Source organism: Fomitiporia mediterranea (assembly GCF_000271605.1).
Source record: "Fomitiporia mediterranea MF3/22 unplaced genomic scaffold FOMMEscaffold_16, whole genome shotgun sequence".
Lineage (NCBI taxonomy): Eukaryota > Fungi > Basidiomycota > Agaricomycetes > Hymenochaetales > Hymenochaetaceae > Fomitiporia > Fomitiporia mediterranea.
The window spans coordinates 1,066,869-1,091,755 of NW_006760401.1; the positions used below are offsets into that span (position 1 = coordinate 1,066,869).

At 41.3% G+C, this 24,887-nt stretch overlaps 7 protein-coding genes across 7 annotated transcripts; 5 read left to right on the forward strand and 2 right to left on the reverse strand.

Annotated features, from left to right (window-relative positions):
- Window positions 1–8,301: 8,301 nt before the first annotated feature.
- On the forward strand, window positions 8,302–12,998 carry FOMMEDRAFT_161838 (uncharacterized protein; the record flags this gene model as incomplete). The annotated part of the gene is made up of 4 exons (XM_007271304.1): window positions 8,302–8,319; window positions 12,582–12,602; window positions 12,684–12,776; window positions 12,852–12,998. 4 exons carry the CDS (start codon window positions 8,302–8,304, stop codon window positions 12,996–12,998), a joined length of 279 nt encoding a protein of 92 aa, XP_007271366.1.
- A 597-nt stretch (window positions 12,999–13,595) lies between these two features.
- Window positions 13,596–14,198, forward strand: FOMMEDRAFT_161839 (uncharacterized protein; the record flags this gene model as incomplete). The annotated part of the gene is made up of 4 exons (XM_007271305.1): window positions 13,596–13,721; window positions 13,790–13,810; window positions 13,901–13,993; window positions 14,070–14,198. 4 exons carry the CDS (start codon window positions 13,596–13,598, stop codon window positions 14,196–14,198), a joined length of 369 nt encoding a protein of 122 aa, XP_007271367.1.
- Window positions 14,199–14,317: 119 nt separating this feature from the next.
- Window positions 14,318–15,892, reverse strand: FOMMEDRAFT_96364 (FMN-dependent alpha-hydroxy acid dehydrogenase; the record flags this gene model as incomplete). The annotated part of the gene is made up of 6 exons (XM_007271194.1): window positions 14,318–14,478; window positions 14,542–14,718; window positions 14,773–14,824; window positions 14,876–15,508; window positions 15,566–15,690; window positions 15,751–15,892. The coding sequence occupies 6 exons, from the start codon at window positions 15,890–15,892 to the stop codon at window positions 14,318–14,320; spliced, it is 1,290 nt and encodes a 429-aa protein (XP_007271256.1).
- A 1,679-nt stretch (window positions 15,893–17,571) lies between these two features.
- FOMMEDRAFT_43121 (uncharacterized protein) lies at window positions 17,572–18,274 on the forward strand (the record flags this gene model as incomplete). The annotated part of the gene is made up of 2 exons (XM_007271186.1): window positions 17,572–17,668; window positions 17,724–18,274. Coding segments are annotated over 2 exons (648 nt in total), but the record flags the coding sequence as incomplete, so codon positions are not given.
- A 428-nt stretch (window positions 18,275–18,702) lies between these two features.
- On the reverse strand, window positions 18,703–20,083 carry FOMMEDRAFT_114271 (V-type ATPase). The gene is made up of 9 exons (XM_007271306.1): window positions 19,951–20,083; window positions 19,824–19,851; window positions 19,751–19,763; window positions 19,570–19,675; window positions 19,467–19,506; window positions 19,252–19,406; window positions 19,159–19,198; window positions 19,052–19,104; window positions 18,703–18,990 (listed from the first exon to the last, which is right to left on the reverse strand). Exons 1-9 carry the CDS (start codon window positions 19,993–19,995, stop codon window positions 18,982–18,984), a joined length of 489 nt encoding a protein of 162 aa, XP_007271368.1. The 5' UTR covers window positions 19,996–20,083; the 3' UTR covers window positions 18,703–18,981.
- A 242-nt stretch (window positions 20,084–20,325) lies between these two features.
- On the forward strand, window positions 20,326–21,653 carry FOMMEDRAFT_23705 (thioredoxin reductase). Its single transcript, XM_007271163.1, has 3 exons — window positions 20,326–20,487; window positions 20,559–20,694; window positions 20,766–21,653. Exons 1-3 carry the CDS (start codon window positions 20,437–20,439, stop codon window positions 21,581–21,583), a joined length of 1,005 nt encoding a protein of 334 aa, XP_007271225.1. The 5' UTR covers window positions 20,326–20,436; the 3' UTR covers window positions 21,584–21,653.
- An 81-nt stretch (window positions 21,654–21,734) lies between these two features.
- On the forward strand, window positions 21,735–24,116 carry FOMMEDRAFT_114277 (glycosyltransferase family 4 protein; the record flags this gene model as incomplete). The annotated part of the gene is made up of 9 exons (XM_007271307.1): window positions 21,735–21,913; window positions 21,999–22,134; window positions 22,201–22,372; window positions 22,443–22,632; window positions 22,717–23,037; window positions 23,102–23,270; window positions 23,395–23,517; window positions 23,626–23,707; window positions 23,837–24,116. The coding sequence occupies 9 exons, from the start codon at window positions 21,735–21,737 to the stop codon at window positions 24,034–24,036; spliced, it is 1,572 nt and encodes a 523-aa protein (XP_007271369.1). The 3' UTR covers window positions 24,037–24,116.
- Between the last annotated feature and the right edge of the window lie 771 nt (window positions 24,117–24,887).

The following is a 24,887-nucleotide window of genomic DNA, read 5'->3' on the forward strand; positions in this document are numbered from 1 at the left end:
AAAATACAAACAACACCTCTTGCACAATCCTATGGAGATCATCTCCATATTAATATATGGGGACCTGCCCTAGTACAAGCTTACAGCAAGTACAAATATCTTTTTACCATCATAGATGATGCTACACAATAGGTAACTATACTACCTATGTGGTATAAAAGCAATGCTTTCACTGAATATGTAAAGCATACAATGAAACTCTTTACACAGTACAGTATAAGAGTAAAAACTCTCCAAAGTGATAACAATACAGTGTTCCTAAGTAAAGACTTCACTACATACATTGAAAGTCAAGGAACAATATGTAGATTAACAGTACACAATACACTGTAGCAGAACAGAGTTGTGGAACGTATGTATAAGACTATCTTTAACAGTGTACATATGTGTCTGTTATTAACAAAATTACCTATAAAATTCTGGGTATATACAGTACAATATCAAACGTTTATTCATAACAGAACACTGAGAGTTGCTATTAATTTTGCAACACCATATTACAAACAGTATAACAAACATTATCAAATAGATAATATATGAGAATTCAGCACATATTGTATTATACAGAACGAATGTATGTATAAACTACAACCTAGAGGCTAACACACACAATGGCTAGGTTATGATAACAATAGTAAAGGTCACTTAGTGTGCTATAATAATAAAATTACTGTTGAGTACAATGTACAATTCATAGACAAACCAATGTCTAGGATTGAAGGGGAGAATAATCATAACAATGATACATTAAACAACAAAACTCTTCCTAATAACAATAATAAAGATAAAGAACCTGTCATACAACACTCTATACAAGAGTGAAGACTGGTTAAACAAACTATAGGTTTAAATTACAAAGACAATATAAACCTAGCTATGTATCTAACAGAATTTAACAAATTCCTCAACAAAGTCTATAATGATCCATTAATGTATTACAATGTTATAACACATATAGACAAAGAACAATGGATCAAAGCTATGAAGGATGAAATACAGTCACTTCAACAATGAAATGTGTGGATATATGCTATCCCCCCTACAAATACAAATGTAATTGGAACGAAATTTGTCTATAAAATCAAAAGACTGGCTAACAGCCAAATAGACAAATACAAAGCACAATTTGTAGTGCAAGGATACACTCAAAAGAATGGAATAGACTTCTATTCTGACAACTTATTTGCTCTAGTAACAAAACTATTAACAGTACAATTATTGTTATCTTGGGCAGCATCTAAGAACTACAAAATACATCAGATAGATGTAAAATCTGTATATCTTTACAGAGAATTAAATGAGGACAAACTCATCTATGTGAAACTGTTGCTAGGCAGGCTACTTACAGATATTAAACCTGGACAGGTGTTACACTTAAATAAAGTATTATACAGATTGAAACAAGCAGGTAGACAATGGTACAAGAAGATTACCAAACTACTGCTTAAGATCAGATTAGAACAAGCTAATTACAATCACACTGTATTTTACAAGAAACAAAATAATAAAACAATTCTTGTAACATTTATGCACATTGACAATATTATGATTATTGGCAAAACTATTGCTATAATAACAGCATTTAAACATGCATTAAGGCAACACATTGTATTTACTAACAGTAACAAAATACATTGGTTACTTAGTATTGAAATAAGCTGAGATAGACCACAACAAACAATTAGCTTACAGTAAAAGCATTATATTGAAAGTATAATCAAGCATTACTACTTCAAAAACGAAAAGGCACTACAAACACCTATTACTCCTAGAATAGATCTATCTAACAATACAAACAATATGTATGATACAAACAAAAGTAATAATAAAACAATACCATACATGAATATGGTAGGATTGTTAAGATATGTTACAGACTGTACACAGCCAGACATATCTTATATTACTAGGCAATTAGTGTGCTACTTACAAAAGCCCTAAACGCATCACTACAAAGTAGTGAAACATTACTTTGTGTATTTAAAATATACAACAAATTGTTGGCTTTAACTTGGAAGCACAAATGCCTTAAAACTATGAGGCTATTGTGATACAGACAGATGAATGACAGAAGGACATAAAGCAATAAATGGCTACATCTTTCAATTAGCTAAATCGACCATATCTTAGTCAAGCAAACAGCAAAACCTGGTACTACTATCTGTTTACAAAGCAGAGTTGCAAGTGCTAGTGTATACTACTCAAGAAGCCATTTGGCTCAAACAATTCACTGAAGAAGTACTACAGACTGAATCAGCACCCATTACAATTTATTACAATAATCAAGGTGTAATAAAGACTGTAAAGTCTGATGAAATAACATACAATGCTTACACTAAACATCTTGATTTACAAAAAGACTTTGTGTAATGTTACATTCAAAACAAATACATCAATGTATACTATGTTCAATTACAGAACCAATTAGCAGACATCCTTACAAAGGCTCTCCACATCCTACAGATTAAGCATCTAAACAAACTATTAGGCATACAGTCTTAGTTCTTAATTAATGCTTGAAGGGGAGTATTAGATTGTACTCTGGATTAGGAAATCCCTAATTGCCTTATGTAGAATTACTACACTTGGAATGTCTTGGATTATCAGACTTCACTATATAGTATATAAGGTAGATACTTGCTTAATGTCTCAATTAGAGAGAGTACTTGAGGCACTCCTACTACACTTGTTAAAATTTGTAGAAAAGGCTTCTTACTACAAATCCTGCTTGTTACTTGTCATTACTCTAATAACCTAACAGATATACTATTACTTCTGTAAACAGTCCTTAATTTAGTGTCCTGACTTTCTACAAGCAAAGTATACTCCTTACTTTTAAGCTTCTCTAATGTTTATCAGAACAGATTGATTACAAATTATAGGCAGATTAATCTAAGGACTCAGAACTGTTAGAGCTAGACACATATACAGACATTCTATACAGACTTGATACATCTAAGCTATAGCTTGGTTGAAGGAAATGGTGTGTATCTTCTACTCAGTGTAAGTGACCAGTTCTAGTATTATTCTAAGGATCTTATTAACTAGTTCTGAGTGAAGAGCTTTTTCAAGCATTCTAATAAGGACATTATTAAACCTAAGCACAAATCCTGCCTTCCAGGCCAGAATATCAAACTCCTGAAAGAAGGCATTAGTAGAACATTTGCCCTGTCACAGAGACACAAGCTTGTTCTGTACATTATACTTCTTATTCAGATTAATAAAGGAAGTACAGAGCTACCCTATGAATTCTGAATATAACTCATTGTTCTGAAGTCAGATCAGGCTTCTAATCTAATAGCCTTCAATCCAGTTCTAAGCCCAGGTAGCCACATTACCTTCCTTTATGAAGGAGAGGACAAATAGGATATAATTGAGATCTGAGAATAGATTAGTCAAAGTAGTAGCTACATATAGTTTGACTTAGTACTAGAAGTCCTTAAAGTACTACCTATTAAAGTTTAAAAGGTAGGCTACATATACTTTCTTTCTAGAACAGGTTGTAACTTCTAAAACAATTAGAACAGGTTCTAAAGGGGCTGAGAGTATATAGTTAGTAAAGACCTCTTAGATAGAAGTCTGTACATATTAAGCTAGTTCTGCTTGTAACTACTAATCTGGCAGGACAGTAAGGGTGACAGTTAGTGTAGGAGGGTCCATATTTACACTACAAAGGAATCAACACTAAACTAAAAGGGGTAATGAATAGAAGAAGGGTGGCAAAAGTTTAAAAGGGTTTAGAAAGTTTAAAATTTAAAAATGTAAAAGGGTTAGGACAAAGGAAAGAGATTAATGTAATAGTAAGTACTAATACTCAAAATGTAGGAGAGTTGTAGAGTAGTAATAGGTAGTCTTAATCTAATGTTAGTAACAGTATAGAGGGGACCTAAAGGCTTAGTAAGGGGACTTAGGCTACAACTATCCTACATAATAGAAATATAGAACACAAGTACTAGAACATAGTCAGAACTTACAGAACAGGCAGAGAGGGAGAGTGAGACAAGAGTAGAGTATATAGAGTGAGTCTAAGAGTACAGGACTACTTAGAGTAGACAAGATCAAGACTACAGGACTAGTCTGATCTTGTACACCTATATATACTAAACTACACAAGAGTACTTAGAGAGTATGAGCTACTAAGAATAATAAGCTATAAAGAATGAAAGAAAGGAATGTTAAAGATAAAGGTACAAAGAATGAAGGGATAGACAAAGGGTAAGAGACTATAGAATGAACAGAGAATGAAGGAGTAGTCAAAGGAATAGAGTGATAAAGTAAGGAAGGGTAGTAGTAAGAGTTAGTACACATATAGTCTATAGACAGTACTCCTGAGAGACAGAAGTCCTTAAAAGGGTTAGGACAAAGGAAAGAGATTGACACAATAGTAAGTACTAATGCCTGAAACATAAGAGAGTTGTAGGGTAGTAATAGGTAGTCTTAATCTGATGTTAGTAACAGTATAGAGGGGACCTGAAGGCTCAGTGAGGGGACCCAGGCTACAACTATCCTACACAACAGAAATACAGAATGTAAGTACTAGAACATAGTCAGAACTTACAGAACAGGCAGAGAGAGAGAGTGGGACAAGAGTAGAGTATATAGAGTAAGCTTAAGAGTACAGGACTACCTAGAGTAGACAAGATCAAGACTACAGGACTAGTCTGATCTTATACACCTATATATACTAAACTATACAAGAGTACTCAGGGAGTATGAGCTACTAAGAATGATAAGCTACAAAGAATGAAAGAAAGGAATGTCAAAGATAAAGGTACAAAGAATGAAGGGATGGACAAAGGGTAAGAGACTATAGAATAATACAAAGAACAAAGGAGTGGTCAAAGGAATAGAATGATGAAGTAAGGAAGGGTAGTAGTAAGAGTCAGTACACATATAGTCTATAGACAGTGCCCCTAAGGGACAGAAGTCCTAAGTTCTAGTACAGAAGGGTGCAGAACCCTCAGAACTGAAGGTACAAGAGTAGAGAACTGTAACACCATTTAGACACTAAATACACTATCCTTGACACAGTTCTTTAATTACTAATTATTTCCTAAGAACCTTACAATAACAGGACAAATCCCTTTAACAGGTCTGTATTTGTACCTGTAGGTACAATAAGGTCATATAATGCCTGAGAAAGCTCTCCATCATTAGGACAATAGTTACACTATAATATTGTATGTATTAGAATTAATATTTTATAGTTGTAAGTAAAAATTATTAGTGTAAGGTAGACAAGAAGGACAAACCTTAGTAACAGCTCTCTACACACTGTCTGTTACAATCCTCTACTCTCTTACCTTCAGTTCTGAGGGTTCTACACTCTTCTGTACTAGAACTTCATTTTTAAATTTTAAACTTTCTAAACCCTTTTAAACTTTTGCCACCCTTCTTCTATTCATTACCCCTTTTAGTTTAGTGTTGACTCCTTTATAGTGTAAACATAGACTCTACTACACTAACTACTACTCCTACTGTCCTGCCAGATCAGTAGTTACAAGCAGAGCTAGCTTAATACATACAGATCTCTATCTAAGAGGCCTTTACTAACCACATGCTCTCAACCCCTTCAGAACCTGTTCTAATCATTCTGGAAGTCACAACCTGTTCTAGAAAGAAAGTGTATATAGCCTACCCTTTGAACTTTAATAGGCAGCACTTTGAGGACTTCCAGTACTAAGTCAAACTATACATGACTGCTACTTTAACTGATCTATCCTCAGATCTTAATCACATTCTATTTGTCCTCTCCTTTATGAAGGAAGGCAATACAGCCACCTAGGCCCAGAACTAGATTAAAGGTTATTAGATTGAAAGCCTGATCCAACTTTGGAACAATGAGTCATACTCAGAATTCATAAGGCAGCTCTGTACTTCCTTCATTAATCTGAATAAGAAGTACAATGTACAGAACAAGCTTGTGTCTCTGTGACAGGGCAAACATTCTGCTAATACCTTCTTTCAGGAATTTGATATCTTGGCTTAGAAGGTAGGATTCATACTTGGGTTCAATAATGTCCTTATTAGAATGCTTGAAAAAGCTCTTTACTCAGAACTGGTTAATAAGATTCTTAGAATAATGCTAGAACTAGTCACCTACACTGAGTAGAAGACATGTGCCATCTCCTTCAACCAAGCTGTAGCTCAGATGTGTCAAGTCTGTGTAGAACACCTGTACATACATTTAGCTCTGACAGTTCTGAGCCCTCAGATCAATCTGCCTGTAATTCACAATCAATCTGTTCTGATAGACATTAGAGAAGTCTGAAAGTAAGAAGCATACTTTGCTTGTAGAAAGTTAGGACACTAAATTAAGGACTGCTTATAGAAGTAACAGTACATCTGTCAGGTTATTAGAGTAATAATGAGTGACAAGCAGGATTTGTAGTAAGAAGCCTTTTCTGCAAATCTAGAAGTCACCTTAGAACTCTCAGACCCTGACTATGTACTCTAGGATTTTGTAGAGGCCTAACAGTAAATGTAGTACTGAAGGACTATGACTCAGATTTTTTAATAGCTACTTTTGATTCAATGGACACTGTAGGATTAGAAGTAAATAAAGTAAGAAAAGTAGAAAAAACAGAAAAAGTAGAAAAGATAAATCAACAAAATTATTTATTAGAAAGAAAAAAGTTGAAAACAAAAGTAGATAGTTCTCCTATTTCTTCTGATTCTTTTGATTCTTCTCTTTGCACTTCATCTGAGTCTAAATCTGTACAATCTAACCTACCACTTCTGTGTTCTAAGATCTCAGAATGTTTGGAACATTACCCAGCCCTGTTTACTACTCAGTAGTTTGTTTATAGTATCAAGTAGGAATGGCCTTAGTTGAGTTCACAGCTGAGGACATAAGTCTGTCCTTGTTGAAAGAGAGAGGTTAATAAGGAAATGTTAGTGTATATACTCACCCTCTTAGACAACAAGGCTGTACAAGCTGTACATTCCCTTTAGAACAAGTAGTAGTTTATCTGAGAATGTTCTAAACACTAGCTCTAGGTCCCTGTCCTCTTAGCTCCCTTCTTAGAATCCCCTCAGATCCAAACAATAGCTCTAGTAGACAGTGGATGTACTAGTTCATACATTAATAAAGTCTTTACACAGGAACACTACCTCCCTACTCAATACCTTCCACTTCTGATCCTAGTATATAATGTAGACAGAACCCTAAACCAGAATAGTTAGATCACTGAGTTTGTCTAACTATAGATGACTATTCAGGATTATAAGGAAAGTATTGAGTTCAGAGTCACTAACCTTAGAAAGACAGATGTCTTCATTAGATTTGAATAGCTTAAGGCTTACAACCCTACTATTAACTGGTTAGAGTAGACACTTGTGTTCAATTAGTGTTCTAAGTCTTACAACTACCTTGTACTACTATTCTGAGTAGATACAGATACTTCTAATGTTACTAACAGTTCTGATGAAGGTGACTAGTTGTTCTTCTTTGACTAGGATAAATATGTGAATACATATTCTAGTCAATGTAGAATAGAGTCAATCTGAAGGATGTTTGAGACAGAACCAGTCTAGAACCCTCTCAGAACAACTCTACTCTGGAACACACACAGACTCAGCCTGCCAGATTTTGTCTGAGAGTTCCCTAAAGTCTTTAGTAAAGAGGAATTTGACCAGCTTCCTAAACACTGTCCTTAAGACTATACAATTGAATTGACTAAGGGTTTCTAACCTAAGGATTGTAAGGTCTACCTACTTAACAGAGACAAGTAGGAGGTGCTTGACAAGTTCCTTCAGGAAAATCTTTAGAACAGCTGGATCCAACCCTTAAAGTCCTCTATAGCCTCCCCTTTCTTCTTTGTCAAAAAGAAAGATAGGAAGCTCTACCTAGTTCAGGATTATTGTTGTCTTAATAAGGGTACTATTAAAAACAAGTACCTACTCCCTCTGATTTAGGAGCTCATTAATAAGACACATACATTCAGGGTTTTTACTAAGTTGGACATTTGATAAGGATACAATAATATTTGGATCTAAGACAGAGATGAGTGGAAGACTACATTCTAAACTAATTGTAGATTGTACAAACTGACCATAATGTTCTTCAGACTAACTAACTTACTTACAATGTTCCAGTCATTCATGAATCACATTCTTGTAGATCTGATTAACTTAGAGTATGTTAGTGTGTATCTGGACAACATTCTGATCTTCACCCAGACAGTTGAGCACTATTACTAACTGATCTGAGTAGTTCTACAACAGTTCTGAGATAATAAACTGTTCCTCTAAGAAGTAAAGTACTTTTTTGTGTAGGAGTCAGTAGATTATCTAGGCTTCATGATTGGTAGAGGCAAGGTCTGTATAGATCCAGCAAAGGTGACTATAGTTCAGAACTGGTTATAACCTTAGAACCTGAAACAGGTCTAAGTGTTTCTTAGGTTTGTAAACTACTACTAATACTTTATTCAAGGCTTTAGTACTATTGCCTAGCCTCTTCACAATCTTACTAGCAAGGATGTTCCTTAGTAATAGGATGATTAGTAGTAGTCTGTGTTTGAGTCCCTCAAGCAGGCTATCACTAGTGAGTCTGTATTAGTAGTTCTGACAGTTGTAAACAAGTTTCAAGTCAAAGCCAATTCTTCTGACTTTGCAAATAGAGTAGTACTGTCTCAGTTCATTGACAGAAAGTAGTGTCTGATAGTGTTCCAATCAGAATCCCTCTCTGTAACAGAACAGAACTACTCTATCTATAACAAGGAACTCCTTACAATTGTCTGTTCCTTAGAAGAGTAGTATTAATATCTCCTTAGTACTATACAGAAGTTTAAGATTTAGAGTGATCACCTTAATCTCTAGTACTTCTAGACTCCTCAGAAGCTCAACTACTACTAAGTCTACTAGATGTTAGAACTGTAGGACTTCAACTTTGTACTGACTCACAAACCTAGAACACAAATGACAAAAGCTAATTTACTCTTAAGACAAGTAGGTTATGAAAGGGGGGAGAATAATAATGAAAATCTTATTCTTCTAAACAATTCCTGTTTTGTGTCTGAGACAATCTAAGAGATCTGACTCAAATCCAAGGATGTTGACTTTGTCACCTGTATACAGTAAGCTCTGAGACACATACAGGACTAGGTCATAGTAAAGCAACTAGAGAAGCAGGCTAGGGATTAGGAGGAGGATGAGGATGGACAGGTTTACTAGGAAGGCTGACTGTATGTTCTAAAGGATTAGAAACTGTAGGAGGACATTGTCTGAGCTTATTACAACAATCCAACTGTAGAATATCTAGGCTAACACAAAACACAGGAACTCATTACTTAGAACTACTAGTAGTCTAGAATGTAGAGGGAAATCCTAAAGTATGTAACTAGTTACAATATGTGCTAACAGACTAAGGCCTACTAGACAAGGGTTCAGACTCCCCTACATTTGTATTAGATTCTGGATCACTCTTAGGAAGAAGTCTTAGTAGACCTGATTAGTAAGCTACCCAAGTCTTAGGGTTACAATACTATCTGTGTAATTGTTGACTGATTCTCTAAGCAAGTCTATATGGTTCCAACCTGAACAGAACTCACTTCTAAAGACATAGTGTGTATTTATTAGGATCACATCTTCTAGTTACACAGACTCCCTCAGAAGCTTATTCATGATTGTAGACCACAATTTGAGTCAAAATTCATACAGGACTTGTATATACTTCTTAGAATTTAAGGGAACCCTTCTACTACCTATCACTTGCAGACTGACAGTCAAACTGAGTAAGTCAATCAGGAGATCAAGCTCTACCTCTGAATGTTCATTAATCATCAGTAATTGGATTGGTCTGAATGGTTAGCTCTAACAGAATTTGTACACAATAACTAGTAACACTCTACAACAGGACAGTCCCTGTTCTTCCTCAATCATAGAAGACATCTGTATTAGGGGACAGTTCCAAACTAGAACAGTAGTTCTGAATCTGTAACAGACTTTGTAGAACAGATGTACAGAACCAGGGAGGACACACAAGCTCTTTTGGAAAAGGTAGTGTAGGTTATAAAGTAGAACTATGATTGGAAGAGGTCTATGGCCAAGGATTACCAGCCTGGTGACAAAGTTATACTAGAAGCTACTAACCTGACTACAGATTGTCTAATAAAGAAGTTGGACAACAAGTGCTTCAGACCCTTTGTTATTGAAAAGAAGGTCAGTGCCTCTGTCTACAAACTCCAACTTCTAGCAATATGGAAGTATATACACCTAGTGTTTAATAAGGTTCTACTGTCTCAATACTACAATTCAGGTTTTCCTTTACAACAAAGACCCCTACTACCTCCACCAGAACTCATTAGTTCTAAACCAGAATACAAAGTAGAGTACATAGTGGATACTAAGCTAGTGTGTAGAAAACTCAAGTTCCTTATCTACTAGAAGGGATACTCAGTTGAAGAACACACTTAGGAACCTGCTGAGAATCTCACCCATACTGCTAAGGTGATTCAAGACTTTTATCAACTTTATCTGAGTGCTCTGTATCAACTCTGCCTCACAGATTTCCAAACCCTACTGTTCTGACTTATGCCTGAGCTACTGACCAAGCCTAATACTCACCAATCAGGATGATTGGTTTTAGAGAGGGGGATGAATCACATGTAGTATATACTAAAATTACAATAGACAAAAGGACTATACATGTTAAGACTATAGAGAACATGTTAGTAAGAGTCTGTATGCTAGCCATTTGTCAGCAACAGTGTAGAGGGGACCTGAAGGCTCAGTAAGGGGACCCAGGCTACAACTATCCTACACAACAGAAATACAGAATACAAGCACTAGAACATAGTTGGAACTTACAGAACAGGCAGAGAGAGAGAGTGGGACAAGAGTAGAGTATATAGAGTGAGCCTAAGAGTACAGGACTACCTAGAGTAGACAAGATCAAGACTACAGGACCAGTCTGATCTTGTACACCTATATATACTAAACTACACAAGAGCACTTAGGGAGCATGAGCCACTAAGAATGATAAGCCACAAAGAATGAAAGAAAGGAATGTCAAAAATAAAGGTACAAAGAATGAAGGGATGGACAAAGGGTAAGAGACTATAGAATGATACAAAGAATGAAGGGGTGGTCAAAGGAATGGAATGATGAAGTAAGGAAGGGTAGTAGTAAGAGTCAGCATGTATATAGTTTATAGACAGTACCCTCAAGGGACAGAAGTCCTAAGTTCTGGTACAGAAGGGTGCAGAACCCTCAGAACTGAAGGTATAAGAGTAGAGAACTGTAACATCAACTTCCTAACAACAGTCTCTAGACTCTCTACTATTACAAATTATACATAGTCTTATGTCCAAGTTTGTCACTAGTACATCATTCTTTTATGACTCTGCCAATACATTCATATTAATGCCTCATAAATATAAGCTAAAGTTGTTGGTCACACAGGAATGATTCTCAAAAATAAGGTTGGAAAAATATAAACTCAACCAACTGTAATATAGTAGTACTAGCCTCTTTTAGGCCATACAATGATGAATGAAATAACTTCCTCAAATAACCTCAAATGAATATTTGGGCAACATAGAATTGTAGAGGACATCTGTAGCTACAAATGTATGTTTTTATTTTTCAAAAATATTAAGTACAATTTTTTTTATTTCCTAAGAAACTTTTTTTTGTTAAAAGTATTTCTATGAGTTTGAGCACTACTTGAAAATTTTCGACCCAGATTTTTGCCGCTTATATAATACAAAAAAGTTATGTAATAGTATTAATAATAATACATTTGTCAGCATTTTTTTCCAAACACTTAGAAAGTTGAACAAACACTATATAACTGTTTAAAAACTAACTTTAGACATTAATAATTGTATCTGAATAAGTTTTGAAATTGCTAGAGCCAATAAAACAAAGTCAATTTTTTCTGACCTAGAAATTTTGGCCGTAGGGTCCCTTCCAAAAGGAGTATGTGGCTGTGCTGTGACTGATGTGACAGGTTGGTTGAGTTTATGTTTTCCCAACCTTAGATATAATGTGCAAAGCACCCAAAGAAGGAGCGTGGGAACCATGGGCTGGAAGTAGAGAAAGTCAAAGCGAAGTTTCTTTGAGCCATCTATACGTATGATGCAAAGTGGTCTGGGGCAATATTTAGTTGACTGCCGAGCATTCCTCTTCTCCCCTCCCCCAGGCTTGTATACTCATATACTCTCGAGCGTAGAAGGACTAACTCGTTGCTACAAGAAGAACCAAACTTCTCAATTCTACTTCGAGAATGATGAAACCTAGGCAATCAATCAGAATTATCCTCTCAGTTATACTCCTGTCCCTTCTGTTGGCACTATCTGCCACAAGTAGTGTCATACACGAACGAACCGACACCAATAAAGGGTTTGCAAGAGCAAGACTTGATTTTGAAGGGTAAGTTGGTGTATCAAAAAAGGGCACAACCTTCTTCCCTGAGCCTGTCAGTCTTCGAGAATTGAATTAATGAGTGAACTTGTCAATAGGATAGGAGCTTGTGGTATACAAGTATCAAAATCAGCATATGTGAGTCTGACATCTCAATCAAAAGTATTTGACATTCTTAATAGTATACAAAAACTAATGCTCTTACTATGCTTTAGCAAGTTGCACTCAATGAGAAAGTGAGTCGCCATTGTCACCCTCTTTCCATCTTTCTGTACCCGAATACTTGATCTTCACCCTCCCCTTCAATGATTTTCTAGGATTATGGTATTGCCATTAAGAGCCCTCACTGTAATAAAAATATCACAATAAAGGTGGGCGGAAAGACAGAGAAAGGGCTGCTTGTTGACAAGGTGTGTCTCTCGTTCATAGTCAACAACTACATCTTTCATCAGAAGAATGTGGGGCTGAAACGTGCATGACAATAGTGCATTGCTTCCATAGGCTGTATTGGTAATGCGGATGCTGAACTTACTCCGGTTTTGTATGACGCCGTTGCACCAGATGGTACAAATACGGATCCTTCAAAGGGTAAAGTTCCGTTGTTACAAGGTTCTTGGGAATTCGATGATTAGTTTAAGCACAAAGATTATATCTTTGGAGATTTAGCACGCCTATATACTTGTTACTTTGCATGTTATAATCCTCCTGAAAGGTTCTGTACACACCAGTAGTATGGTGCTTAATCTTATTGGTGCACACAATCCTAGTACCGATATTCCCATCCATCTGCCCAACTTGAATATGAGCTACAATAAGACGATTTCTAAAATCCAGAAATTCTGGTTAGAATTGCTCAATTACGAGTACAGGATTTAGAAATAGAAAGTCCAAACCTCTTTGCACAGTGGTTCATCCCCAGGGACAAAGTACTCCGTGCAATATATAGTCGACTATTAAGCGTTCCCACTTTCTCCCCTCTCTATGCACTTGTAAGGCTTCAGGTTTACAGGCCACCTAGTACTTTTAGTAATACATCCTTTACAATTTACTATTATGCAATCTATTCAATCCGTCAAGGCAGTTCTCCCAATGATACTTCTTACCCTTCTATCGGTACTATCCGCTGCAAGCAGAGGAATACACAAGCGGACAGATACCACAAAAGGAGGGTTCAGAAGGCAAGATTTTGACAATGGCGGAGGAGAAGTGTAAGTGGCAGTATCAACAACATGTATATGCGCGCATCCTCTCCTGCACCTGTCATAATTCCGACGATTGAGCTAATGACTTATTTCGAGAATAGTCCGGGAGCGTGTGGAATACCGATTTCGAACGAAAAACTCGTGGGTCTTGTGGTTTGAATTACTTAATAGTCCACTTATCGAGTCTATTGGCTAATGGTCTGGATGCCTCTGTGTTTTAGCAAATCTCACTTAATAAAGACGTGAGTCGATAATATTACTTCTCTCGCTTTTCTAGTTCATTGCTGTGCCGACTGCCTAATTTTCATACACTATCTTCATTGGTTTTCTAGTACTTTGGGAGTGGGTCGAAGAATCCTCACTGCAATAAGAATATTATTATAAAAGTAGGCGGCAAGACGGCCAAAGGAGTACTTGCCGACAAGGTTCGTCTTCTCTTCGTTTTCAATACTTTTACCCTCCAGGAGAATATGCGGTTGATTTATATGTACTTGATAATAGTGTATGACCTGCTTTGACGCTGACCTGACACCAGCTTTGTATGCCGCTGTGGCGCCTGATGGCACAAACACTGATCCACAAAAAGGTCCTATCCCAAAGTTGAACGGATCATGGACATTTGACGATTAGTCCAGGTCCAAAAAATCAAAGGCATTTGAGCCCATGTAGCAGACCTATATGCTCCTTAGCTACGAAACTTGTAGTATTCTATCAATCGTTTAATAGGGTTGAATTCTCCTTGTGTTCTACTAGTTGCGAGTGACAGCATTTCTGTTTCCGTGAATTTCCTGGATGTCCTTATACCCTACCAAACCGAGCGTGATCTCGAAATCCGAGAGGATAGATTTGATTTGCTCTGCAACACCTGCTTCACCTGCTAAGCAAAGTCCGTACATGTATGGACGGCCCACTGCGGGAAGATATTTTTATCCGTTAAAAACGAATGTAATCGCAAAGTATCACAGGTACATACGAAGGACACCTTGTGCGCCTAGTGCAAGAGCCTTGATTATGTCGCTCCCCGTTCGTATGCCCGAGTCGAACAAGACGGTAAACTTGCCAGAAGCTTGTGCTACTCGTACCTTCTCGGACGCGCCGATCTTGTCCATTGCTGCGAGCGAAGCGATGGCACCATCCACTTGACGACCACCTATCTCAGGTTGAGTACACTAAGGAACTTCATACCGTAGTAGAATAGCTTCACCGTGATTTGAGACAATGATCCCGTCCACCCAATCAATAGCGATTTCCGCATCCTAATGCAAAGTCAGGCATAATCAGTGTATATATATATGGAAGTTGCATACTTCAACATTCTGAATCCCTTTCAATAAGATTGGCCCATCCCAAGCTTCCCTTAGCAGCTTCAGGTCTTCCCACGTTCGATACTTCCCAGAGGTACTCTCCGCAAGCCATGCACCTCCGAGTTTCTTCCTTAACAAAACCTCTTCATCACCTTCTTGTATGCGCTTCTCCAACGCATCAGGGTCATACGGAAACTCCACATGCTTTCCTTGCGGCCAGACCTCCTGACCCATACGCCTCATGAACACCGGATCCGAAAGACCCACTGCACAGCCCGTGGAATGCGCGAACGGTAAATACGCTTTTTCCAAATCGTGCGGGCGCCAACCGAGGGTAATCGTATCAAGAGTAACTACGAGTGTAGTAAACCCCGAGGCCTTTGCGCGGTTGAGCAGGGAGACTGTGATTTCGTGCGTCTTAGGCCAGTAGAGCTGGTACCACCTTGGGTTACCTTCTCCATTTGCTGCTGCAACTTCCTCTATGGAGCGGGTTGATGCAGTACTCATGATGAAGGGGACACCGAGGCCGCCTGCTGCACGCGCGGATGCGAGTTCGGCATTGGGGTGGAGTATTCCTTGGACACCGATTGGGGCGACGAAGAGTGGACACGGATATTTCTTTCCAAATAATGTTATCTAGACACAGGTCTAATAAGAGTGCAGCGCATTGAAGTAGCCAGTAGGTACTCCTACCTCGATGTTTCGAACCGTAGCATCCCGCAACATACGGGGGATAATTCTCCATTCATCAAATGCTTCACGATTGAATCTCTCCGTTGAGCACGTACCCGCGCTTCCAAAAACGTACATATATGCGTCTAATTCGATATATCTGCCGTTCAAAACAAATATACCAGGCTGGGACGGAGACCACTTACCCAGTTTGCCCATCTTCTCCATCTTCTCTCTCGCAAGCTCCTCAACACGAGCGACCTTAACTGTCGATAACAGAGGAAAACGTCTGTACCGATACGTATCAAGCATATATTGCGTCCATGTATTCTTCACAGCCTGAACCATTGTATGGTCGCTCTCTTCATCACCAGCCATTCTTGCTAATCTCTAACAGTACGTTCGGAAGTAAGGCAGTATGACTCGACTCGCAACAACAGTCCGTGAGATTGCGAGATGATTTTAAGCACAGAGAATCATGTGTCCGTGATCAGAATAGACGAGCTTCCGTTAGGTAACCAAAGATCATGAAGTTCGACCAGGGTCCGATAAATCCGTGATCATGTGCGTACTAGGAGCTAGCTTATGTGAAATGCATATAGGATGGCACGCAACAGTGTATTTGCAGCAGGAGGAGAAAGTTATCCATGTGCCCAGTAGCTAAGTAACGAAGCCAAAGGGTTTTGTTACTTTTTATTTTTTTGTACTTTCATCTGTAGGACAAGATTACATAACATGAGATTGACGCCCGCCGCCTTTTCCTCAACCCACCATCCTTGCTAGACAAGTCTAGACGACCGACTGTTCCTATGAAGAAAAGACTCGAGAAAAAGAGCTGCTGTGGAGTCCGGAATTGCACTGTAATACCAAGTTGCCAGCCCCAGCTAGAAAAAAAAACAAGTAATGCCTAACCAGTCAGCCACACGAAGAAATATCAGCGAAATGACTCTCGCTCTCTTAGTCTCTGCCCTTGCCGTCCACTCTTCTTGCCGCTAAAAATGAGTTCTCGCAACTTGCATCCGCAAATATATAGCTCGTCTGCGTCAGGACTGGCTAGTACTAGTGTCAGTAGCCAATCCATCCGACATCGCAATCTGTCGCCAAGGATTCCTCAGGAATCCGGCTCACGTACATCTCTCCGCACTGTGCATGATGCGTTGCCGTCAACTTACAGCACGCACGACGAAGTAAACCTCAGACCTCGTGGAGCTGAAAGAAGAAGCTATGATGGATTATCGCCTCGCTTTCCGTCCTCACATCTGAGTATGGGTACGAATATGAAGCCATTGCCCGGGATCCCGGCAAGCGCGTCCTTGACGGAGGCTACCCTTGAAGCTGTCCCACTTACGCCTCGTCCCGAACTACAAAACTTAGAGCGAACAAAGTCTGCGGAGACCGACATGTCAAGGATGTCAAGGCTCCCTTCACCTGACTTCTCTTCAGCACCTCAATCTCAGAATTCTACTTCAATCGGGGACGCGTTTGACCGTGATTTCAAAGTCCTAGGATCGACGAGTACTAGTTCGAGAGCAAACTCTAGGAGAGCAAGTTCCATGACTGAACGGCACTTCGCTGATTCGCGTGACGCTGCTCCTGCTTCGTCTGTTGACCTTCGGCACAGCATCATGCCTTCTATAAGGAGCTTCAAAAGTCATTTCCGGATCCAGTCTAACTATCCTTCCAGTTTCAACAGCAGTACCCGACACAAACAACCTACAAGGTCTCAAACACACTCTGCATCTATTTCCGACGATCACAGTTCAAGTTCTTCAGCTGCTCGGACGTGTCTGTCTGTCGATTCAGGACGGACGTTTCTCTTCCCCGGAATAGACACTACAGACAAATTCACGCATCGATGGCCGAAGCCTGCGAGCTTAAAGAAACTAGAGCGCAGGATAAATATAAATACAACTCGGAAAACTGTGGAGGACGAGTTCCCGTCGGAATTGGCTACTACGCTCGAAGAACTCAAATCTGGGAATACAACAGTCGACGTCGGCCTGGGTTTCGAACGGAAAATCGGTCACTGGACGATACATAAATGGTGTCTTCTATTATCTGTATTTTCAGTACTCGGGTATAGTCTCGCAGCATTGGTATATTCAATCCTCACGTGGTATCAAAGTACGTCAACCCCTTCCTTTCTCAACTATCATTCAAGTTAACCTCTCTGCTCTAGCTTGGGAACACGCAGACGTAATGCTCGTATCAGACACCGACGTCCTAATCCTCACAACTCTCAGCGCCTCCCTCCTCCTCCTCGCCTCACTCACCGGCCTAACAGGAACCCTCCTCAACTCCCGCCCACTCCTCGCAATCTACTCCCTCCTCCTCTGGCCAGCATTCATCTCCCTCCTCAGCGTCGGCTACGTCACTTACAAACGCACCACCTTCGCACTAGATAGGAAACTCAACCTCGCTTGGTCACAGTGGTACACCGACGCAGGTCGCGCAGTCATCCAAGAAAGTCTGAGATGTTGTGGGTTTTCGGACCCGACGCACGAAGCAGTATATGCATCTGGTTTTGCGGGAGGTTGTTATCCACGCTCGGCTAGACCGGGGTGTAAACCCCACCTCCTGCGCTTCGAGCGTGAAAACCTCACGACCATCTGCCGGGCGGCATTCGCGACTGTTCCACTGCACATAGTGAACATTGTTGTTTCACTGTTGTGTGCTAACCACGTGAGTAGGACGTTCGGCACGGGGTTAGTGCCAAAGGGGTATAGACTACGAGTAGAAGATGTGAGGAAGGAGGCAAAGAGATTGTTGCAGCAGTGTGCTGCTTCATACGAGTATGAAAATGACAATGAGAAGGAAAAGGTGAAGGACAGTGGGGCTGTCTGGGGTGAAGAGGAGGAAGTGATGCAAATGCGTCTACCGCCGATGATAGCAAGGACGGAGTCAGGAAGCGTTTGGAGGAGGGATGATAGAGTGGACGTTCGAGGGCATACAACTGAACTCGTGAGATCTAGTCATTCGACATTAAGACGGGTTAGCCGTAATTCGTAGTAGTAGAATACTCGTACTTGCTGTCTTTCTTAATATATGTATAACCCAGCTTCTACAAGAGGGCAAGCGGATTCAGTGACGATCTCGTTCTCCGTTTGAGTTTACGAAAGGCTGCCACAAATCATTCAGCTTACTTTCAATCCACATAGGGTGATACGACTGCATAATAGCCATGATGCTCATGGAACCTCACTGACAACGCACACAAACAAATCTCGCACAGTAATACCAAAAAATAAATACGGTCTTGAATTGCAAGTGCTGCTATAAACCACAGCAGAAATTGTATCCATGAAAGGAAGAATGCAAGAGGAATCGCGCAGGTGAGGAGTGTGCAGTGCGAAGCTAGCTAGGCAAATGATGAACAATGCAGTACGGTAAACTGTCCCAAACTACGATCGCGTAGCAAAGCCTCTTTGTATAAGTCACTAAATACACTAGAGAGACACGCTTAACTTTAACTGCTAGAGAAATGACAAAAAACGAAGGGAGACTTACCACTCCAACGGCGTCACGAGCTCTACCGTTCATGATGAGTGCAACAATGAGTCCTGGCAAAAGCGTCAGTCATCATCACTAGTCATTGGCAAGACATAACAACTCACCGTAAAGACCAAGCACTTCAGCAAAAATGAGAATAAGGACCTTGTATCAAGAATGTGAGGTCGATATATTCTACGGAGAAGGTAAATCCCTACCATTCCGACGTAGAGACGAGGTTGTTGAGCAGTCCCACGGACACCAGCGTCACCGACAATACCAATAGCAAATCCGGCTGCAAGACCTGCGAGACCGACGGAGAGACCGGCACCGAGCTGGACGAAACCGACGAAAAGGGGTTGTTTGTAGGTCACTACACATACGCGTCAGCATAAACCACTTAACCATCTAATCTATAGATGCTTAAACATACAGTCACTAGAGATGAGCACGGAAACGACGAGACCGTAAATCTAAAAGCACGCGTGAGGGTGATTTCTATATGAAATGTGGCGAAGTGCCGAACAGTGACATACAGCAATGATACCAGCCATGACGACTGGAATGACACATTTCATCATAAGGTCTGGTCGGAGAACCGACATGGCAGAAATGCCGACACCAGATTTTGCTGTCCCATAGCTAACGCCGTACAATAAAGATTGTCAATTTCGCGCGTCCTCGCAGCGTTCGACCGCCACTAGTCATAAAACCCACCTGGCTCCAATTGCTGGAAAACGCTCGATCAGACGTTCTGGGGGCATTCAAAATCTAAGGGATTGATGCTCACAGGTGAAGACAATGGCACTTGTGCAGCCCTACAGGACAGAAAACAGACGGTCAGATCCAAGTTGAACTATGCACTCGCTTCTCTTGTGGCGAAACGAGGGTCTTTCCGCCAAACAGGAAGGACATACCAATGCACCGAAGAAGGGAGCGTAGACAGGGCAGTATTCAGACATGTCGGACAGTCAGTAGTTTAAGCAGCTGGGACAAAGGGAAGGGAGCAGAGTCGAGCGAGAAGCTGGATGGAGTCTGAGTGAGGAGGGCGTGTCACTCCTAAGCGCTAAACACAGCCGAGCACGCTCGGAGAACGCCGCGTCACGCGATCACAGGTGACGCGTACTCAGCAGCATTCAGGCGGAGTTTCAACTGCGGCTCTTAATCCACGTGATGCTTACTCATAGAGTGCACGTGCAAGCTCGTGCATTTCTCTCCTAACCGATATTTCAACGCGTCCCGGCCTCGCGTTCACATCACAACACCCTCAAAAAATAATCATTTTCTTCTCAAAAGCATTCCCACTTCTCTCTCGTGTACATAGAGCGATACCCTCGGCGTTTCTCACTGCATCATATTCATCCATAAACGCGAAGCTTTGCAGGAATAACAGCACGAGTACAATGGCGCCTGTCAGTGTCAATGGGAGGAGCAGCAAGAAGCATTCAAAAGTGGTCGGTAATTTTGATTAAATATCGACGTGTAAAATGAAGGAGAATAGTTGACAATAATTCTTGTTTCATAGGTTGTAATCGGATCTGGTCCAGCGGGCCATACAGCTGCGATTTATCTCGCACGAGCCAACCTCACCCCCGTCCTCTTCGAAGGCTTCCTTGCAAATGGCTTTGCGGCCGGTGGTCAGTTAACAACCACAACAGAAGGTGAGGCAGGAATGGCGCATATAGTCATCAAGATAGGTTGACTAACATGTGTGTGAAACGGAATGGAATAGTCGAAAACTTCCCTGGTTTCCCTGAGGGTATTATGGGCCCGGACCTCATGGACAAGTTCCGTGCACAATCCGCACGGTTCGGCACTGAGATAATCACGGAAACTGTCTCGAAAATCGATCTCTCTCGACGTCCCTTCCGATACTGGCGCGAAGGTGCAGAGAACGATGAACCCGAGACCGCGGACACGGTGATCATCGCAACCGGCGCGAGTGCAAAACGTTTACACCTCGCCGGCGAAGACAAGTACTGGCAGAGTGGTATCAGCGCATGTGCAGTGTGCGATGGCGCTGTTCCGATATTCCGAAACCGTCCGTTGGCGGTTATCGGTGGTGGTGACTCTGCTGCGGAGGAAGCGACGTACTTGACGAAGTATGGATCGCATGTGTACGTCCTCGTACGCCGAGACGAGCTTCGTGCGAGTAAGATCATGGCGAAGCGACTGTTGTCCCACCCCAAAGTAACCGTACTATGGAACACCGTGGCGGTAGAGTGCAAGGGCGATGGAAACTTGCTCAATGCATTGCGTATTAAGAACACGGTCACGGGCAAGGAGGACGATTTGCAAGTGAACGGACTATTCTATGCTATCGGTCACGAACCTGCAACGGCTATCGTGCGTGGACAGGTACAAACTGACTCCGACGGGTACATTGTCACTGTCCCAGGAACATCACAGACTTCCGTCAAGGGTGTATTCGCAGCAGGAGACGTGCAAGACAAACGCTACCGACAAGCTGTTACGTCAGCTGGCAGTGGATGTATGGCAGCTCTGGAAGCTGAGAGGTTACTTGCGGAAGAAGAGGCGGGCGAGTTCTAGACTAGAAATTTTTTGGCATTTACTTAGATACTGGGTTTCCAACTTTTTGTTTGTGAAACATGACAATGATAGACTGTAATCGTATGCACTTGCGCGTGACACGTCATTTCACTCTACTGCATTACAAGTTACAGCTTTACTTCCGCTCGTCATGGCCATCTGGTATTGGCTGCTACTTCCGCTCTCGTTAGTCTTGGCACCGTTGTTATTGGCGCAAGCCTTACTTGCAAAGGCAAACGTGATAAATCGACGAAAAGTATTGAGGGAGCTTGGTATACCTGACGCGAAACACAAACATCATACGCTTGTCGGGTTCTTTCATCCATACTGGTGAGCACCTATCACGGGGTTCTACCATCCAACAAGACGGGACTGATTCTAAGTAGAATATATTTGTCGCCGTTATTCTTCATAGTAATGCTGGCGGAGGCGGAGAACGCGTCCTATGGACCGCCATTGCACTTCTTCAGCGAAAAGACCCGCACATTATTAGCGTCGTGTACTCTGGAGATGGCGCAGCAGGGAAGGAAGAAATCATTGCCAAAGTTAAAGTATGTATTCTTTTCTTCCTCTCGTACTTTCTGCACCGTACGAATTATTCACAAACTCATACACAGACCCGATTCAACATTACACTCGACCCAAGCAAACTCCACTTTGTTTTCTTCAGCAATCGTTACCTCGTCGAGGACTCAACCTGGCCACGGTTCACCCTGCTAGGACAGAGTCTCGGCTCAATCCCCCTAGTCCTGTACGCGTTCAAGCAGCTCATTCCTGACCTCTACATTGGTAAGATATCGTCCACCTACCAATTGCCAGACTAAGACCCAATTAATTTCATTACTTCTCCGGTGTGCAGATACAATGGGCTACGCATTTACATACCCCTTCGTACGATTGCTGAGCGCAGGGAAGGTACCTGTAGGCGCATACGTGCATTATCCAACTATCAGCACAGACATGCTCGCTCGCGCTGGTGCAAATCGCTTTACCTTCTCCAACATACAAAATCTCACTCTCTCGGACGCCCGCATTGTCCCAAAACTCCTGTGCGTATCGATATGCTTCTCATACCATATCATACATACCACGAAGATATTGAAGATATTTATAATTTCTATGATTTTTTAAAGATATTACCGCGCATTTATGGCTTGTTACGCTACAGCACTACGCTGTGCTTCATTCCTCATGGCCAACTCAACTTGGACGAAGAATCATGTCGATTCACTCCTTGTGAACCATGCATTTGGATTATTATGCGATGATCCACTGCTTGGGTTAGACTGCCCGTCTGACGCACTGTCTCTCAGCTTTTGGACGCAACGAAAATGGAAAACGCATGTCCCGCCTCGTTCAGCCCATATTGTCTACCCACCATGTGAGACACAAGAACTCGTTGATTTCCCTCTGGAGGGGAGGAGGAAAGTAATCGTGAGCGTCGCTCAGTTCCGGTAAGCAATTCACTCCTCCGATTGATCAAACTTTGAAGAAAAGGCGGTACTGAACTCGAGATAGGCCCGAGAAAGACCATGCGGCACAGCTTCGAGCGCTCGCAAAGTTATTCGAATCCCATCCAGAACATAGGCGAGACGCCCGACTGATTATGATCGGTGGATGTAGGAATGCAGATGACGAAGCGCGCGTTAATGGGCTACGTGCGCTTTCAAAGGAACTCGGCGTTTCTGTATGTCCTCTAATCCTCCTCTCGTCTCTCCTTTCTCTCGCCCTTGATCTTACTGCATGTATTGACTGACTCATGATGATAACTTTTTGATTTCCGACGCGGACTTGGATTTGGCACTGGAAAGGAAAACGTAGAGTTCGTCTTGAACGCCCCTCACCCCGAAGTCCTTTCATGGCTCTCCCGTGCAAGTGTCGGCCTTAGCACGATGGTGGACGAGCATTTTGGGATTAACGTTGTCGAGTTCATGGTATGTATGCTACATCCCTCTTTCTAAAACCTAAATATATGCAAGAGACGGAGACATGCGAATCTTGATGAGTAACTGACGTGCTTGTCTGTAACTGTATTCGTCTAGGCTGCGGGCGTGATACCAGTAGTACACGCTTCTGCAGGACCGTTCATAGATATTGTCGTTCCGTATAAGGGAGAACCTACAGGTACGTCTAAGTATAGATCCCGCCCCCACTCCAGCCTGGGTGTTCTAGCCCTTCTTCCCTCCTTGCTTTCCGCTCTTCGTCACTTTCCACATCATCATGTTGACGAGACGCTGTATGACCGACTGACAGGATACCACGCAACGACTCCCCAGACCTTCGCCACCCAACTACACTCCACACTTTCACTCTCACCCGCAGAAGAACACGCCATGCGGTTGAGAGCGCGTACGTGGGCTGTTGAACGTTTCTCGAGAGCAGGGTTTGAGAGGGCTTGGGAGGAGAGTGGGTGGAGGAAGTGGTTACCTGCTTCTTACTCTCCGTCTTCGTAATGTTAGGGCGATGAATGTTCAATGTAGAGTTACCTAATCGCTCTTTGTATCTATCTGTCCATCCGTCCATCAACAATCCCGCGTCTTTGTTGCTATCTTTCTCTCGTCACAGTTGGTATTTATCTGCGATGTGAAAGACCCTCTACCATTACATTAAGAAAGGGAATCAGGGTGACTACTTTTCTCGATGCTAGAAAAGCTATTATTCGGACAACGACACTTGTCTCGTGGCTCAATCAATCAACTAACCAACTGATTGACTCGATCCAACCATGCACACACACCTCGCACCCTTCTCTCTTGAGATAGGACCTCGATCTGCTCCCTTATCCTCTCGGTGTCTAAAAAAACAATGCACTTGTTCTTCATCCACTATTCTATCGGCCACGCACGGAGCGCTTAAGTCCGCCACATCCTTGGAAGGAAGAAGGAAGGAAGGACTTGGCAGGTTTGGGAGGTAATTATCCGCGTTTGTTTTACAGTTATTAATATTACTCTTAAGCAGGGAAGGAGATCAGCATTAATATTACATGTCGGATAATATATATACATGAACGCAGACATGAACAGTAAAGGAGAATATCATTTGTAGGAAATGCATAAGGACGGCGGGGGTGTTAACATATATAAATATATAAATACAGTATATATATATATATTCTATATGCCGATTGATTGACTCTGTATAATATAAAGGGATAAAAATAATTCACTCGAACACTAATATTATACATATTACAAAAGTACAGCAGATAGATAAACAAGACAACCTAAAGGACGACTTACTATAAATTTAACACCTTACACTAAACCTGAGAATAGTGAAACAAGTGTATCGGCACTGGATCCAG